At 54.4% G+C, this 3,058-nt stretch overlaps 1 protein-coding gene across 1 annotated transcript in view; it reads left to right on the top strand.

Annotated features, from left to right (window-relative positions):
• The window catches only part of LOC122563885 (unconventional myosin-Ic-like), a 50,700-nt gene that overhangs the window by 19,811 nt on the left and 27,831 nt on the right, over positions 1 to 3,058 (top strand). The window contains exons 16-17 of the mRNA XM_043718092.1: positions 651 to 697; positions 1,525 to 1,605. Coding sequence (XP_043574027.1) covers positions 651 to 697; positions 1,525 to 1,605 — 128 coding nt within the window. The remainder of the gene's footprint in view (positions 1 to 650; positions 698 to 1,524; positions 1,606 to 3,058) is intronic.

Genomic DNA, 3,058 nt, shown 5'->3' on the forward strand with positions numbered 1-3,058 from the left:
CCCCCCCACCCCCCGCCCTCCCCTCCTCCCCAGGCTCAGTCCCTGTGCCCCCCCAATCTCCCCCAGGGCTCGGTACCCAGGATTCCCTCTCAGTCCCTGGGTCTCCCTGCTGTCCACCCAAACTCGCTCCCTGCCCTCCTTGAACAGAGTGGTAATGCTTGCTACTTTCCAGCCTGATAGAACCTTTCCAGAGTCGGAGGAATTTTGGAAGATTTAAAGCCTAGGCATCAGCTGGCTCATTGGTGACTTCTGTAATAAGACTCTCCATCAAGAGCCAGCGACTTGTCTACCCGCAATTTGTTCAGTGCCTCTTATCTAGTTTCTCGCTCCCTTCCGCCTCCTGATTTGCTGCTAACGCTGGAATGGGTTTTGTATTCTTGATAGTGAAGACAGAAGCAAGGAAAGAAAATGCAGAAATATCTCAGCGGGTCTGGCAACGCCTGTGGAGAGAAATCAATTAACCTTTCTCTGATTTCTCTGAAAGGTTAACTCTGATTTCTCTCCACAGATGCTGCCAGACCCGCTGAGATTTTCCATCGATTTCTGTTTTTGTTTCCGGTTTCCAGCAGCAACAGTTCTTTTAGGTTTTTTTGCATAGCAGCAATATATTTGTTTATTTCATCCATTTCATTCTGATGCTCTGTCTGCAGGATTCTTGGACAAAAACAATGATCTACTCTTCCGGAATCTGAAAGAGGTGAGTTTCAGAAAAGCTTAGATGTGGGAGCCGGGATTAAAATGTTCTCAGTCAATTCAGTTTGGAAATGAGAGAGTCTCTAGTGAGCCATCCTCAAATAAACCTCATTGAAATAAATCTGCAGTTCTGATCCCAAGAATATTGTGAGCTAAAGATGAGGTTGAAGTCAGATTAATGTTCCGTTATATCGGCATTTGAATCTACCTTCCCTGTAAGCTGTGTGTATGTATAACCGTTCCAGAGTTCCACACTCCGGGATACAATGACCTAGAGGTATCATCACTAGACTATTAATCCAGAAACTCGGGACAAATCCTGTGATGGCAGGTGATGGAATTTAAATTTGATAAAGAATCTGGAATTTCAGGTTTAATGATGGAACTGTTGTTGATCCCATCTGGTTTACTAATGTCTTTTGGGTAGGAAACTGATACTTACCTGCTCTGTTTATGAGTGACTCCAGACCAACAGCAATGTGGTTGACTCTTAGCTGCCCTTTGGGTCAATTAGGGATGGCTAATGTCTGCCCAGGGATGGCTAATGTCTGCCCAGCAATGGCAACGTTCCATGACTGAATCAAAAAACACTCTAATTGGTATTGGACGGATTGCTGCTGCTGCTGCTGCAGACAGTGCTCGGATCCACCAGTAATTTGGAAACACATTACAGAAGGCACTGAAAATATCCATTCTCTTCCTGTTTGCTGTGTTCACTGTAATCTATTAGGAAGGAAGTAACACTTACTAATAATCCAGAGAAAGAGCTCGCTCTTGCGCTCGCTCTCGCTCCTTTACCATCCTCACAGATATTTATTCTGTAATTTCCAGGCAATGTGTGAGTCTGGCAATGGGATTCTGCAGCAGTGCTTCGAGCGGGGAGAATTGGATGACAAGAAGAGACCAGAAACAGTAAGCAGCTGAGAAACAGTGACCCTCAAGGGGGATGTGTGCCAGTTCCCTCCCCCTGCCCCGTGCCAAACCAACACCTTTCACCCCCTGACTTTCTAAACTGTCCGAAGCTCAGTCCCAGAGTTAGCTCCTCTCTGGATCACCCCTGTGTGGGCAGCCTGGGGATGGGACATTGCGGGCTCCCTCTACACGGGACGGGGATGGGACAGTGCGGGCTCTCTCTACATGGGACAGAGATGGGACAGTGCGGGCTCCCTCTACATGGGATGGGGATGGGACATTGCGGGCTCCCTCTACACGGGATGGGGATGGGACAGTGCGGGCTCCCTCTACACAGGACAGGGATGGGACAGTGCAGGCTCCCTCTACACGGGATGGGGATGGGACAGTGCGGGCTCCCTGTACACGGGACGGGGATGGGACAGTGCGGGCTCCTTCTACACGGGACGGGGATGGGACAGTGCAGGCTCCCTCTACACGGGACGGGGATGGGACAGTGCGGGCTCTCTCTACACGGGACAGGGTTGGGACAGTGCGGGCTCCCTGTACACGGGATGGGGATGGGACAGTGCGGGCTCCCTCTACACGGGACAGGGATGGGACAGTGTGGGCTCCCTCTACACGGGATGGGGATGGGTCAGTGCGGGCTCCCTCTACACTGGACGGGGATGGGACAGTGCGGGCTCCCTCTACACGGGACGGGGATGGGACAGTGCGGGCTCCCTCTGCACGGGACAGGGATGGGACAGTGCGGGCTCCCTCTACACGGGACGGGGATGGGACAGTGCGGGCTCCCTCTACACGGGACAGGGATGGGACAGTCCAGGCTCCCTCTACACGGGACGGGGATGGGACAGTGCGGGCTCCCTCTACACGGGACAGGGATGGGACAGTCCAGGCTCCCACTACACGGGACGGGGATGGGACGCTGTGGGCTCCCTCTACACGGGATGGTTATGGGACGCTGTTGGCGCTCTCTACACGGGACGGGGATGGGACAGTGCGGGCTCCCTCTACACGGGACAGGGATGGGAAAGTGCGGGCTCCCTCTACACGGAACAGGGATGGGACAGTGCGGGCTCCCTCTACACGGGACGGGGATGGGACAGTCCAGGCTCCCTCTACACGGGACGGGGATGGGACAGTGCGGGCTCCCTCTACACGGGACGGGGATGGGAAAGTGTGGGCTCTCTCTACACGGGACGGGGATGGGAAAGTGCGGGCTCCCTCTACACGGGACAGGGATGGGACAGTGCGAGCTCCCTCTACACGGGACAGGGATGGGAAAGTGCGGGCTCCCTCTACACGGGACGGGGATGGGACAGTCCAGGCTCCCTCTACACGGGACGGGGATGGGACAGTGCAGGCTCCCTCTACACTGGACAGGGATGGGAAAGTGCAGGCTCCCTCTACACGGGACGGGGATGGGACAGTCCAGGATCCCTCTACACGG

The sequence above is a fragment of the Chiloscyllium plagiosum genome, chromosome 28, assembly GCF_004010195.1.
Source record: "Chiloscyllium plagiosum isolate BGI_BamShark_2017 chromosome 28, ASM401019v2, whole genome shotgun sequence".
Lineage (NCBI taxonomy): Eukaryota > Metazoa > Chordata > Chondrichthyes > Orectolobiformes > Hemiscylliidae > Chiloscyllium > Chiloscyllium plagiosum.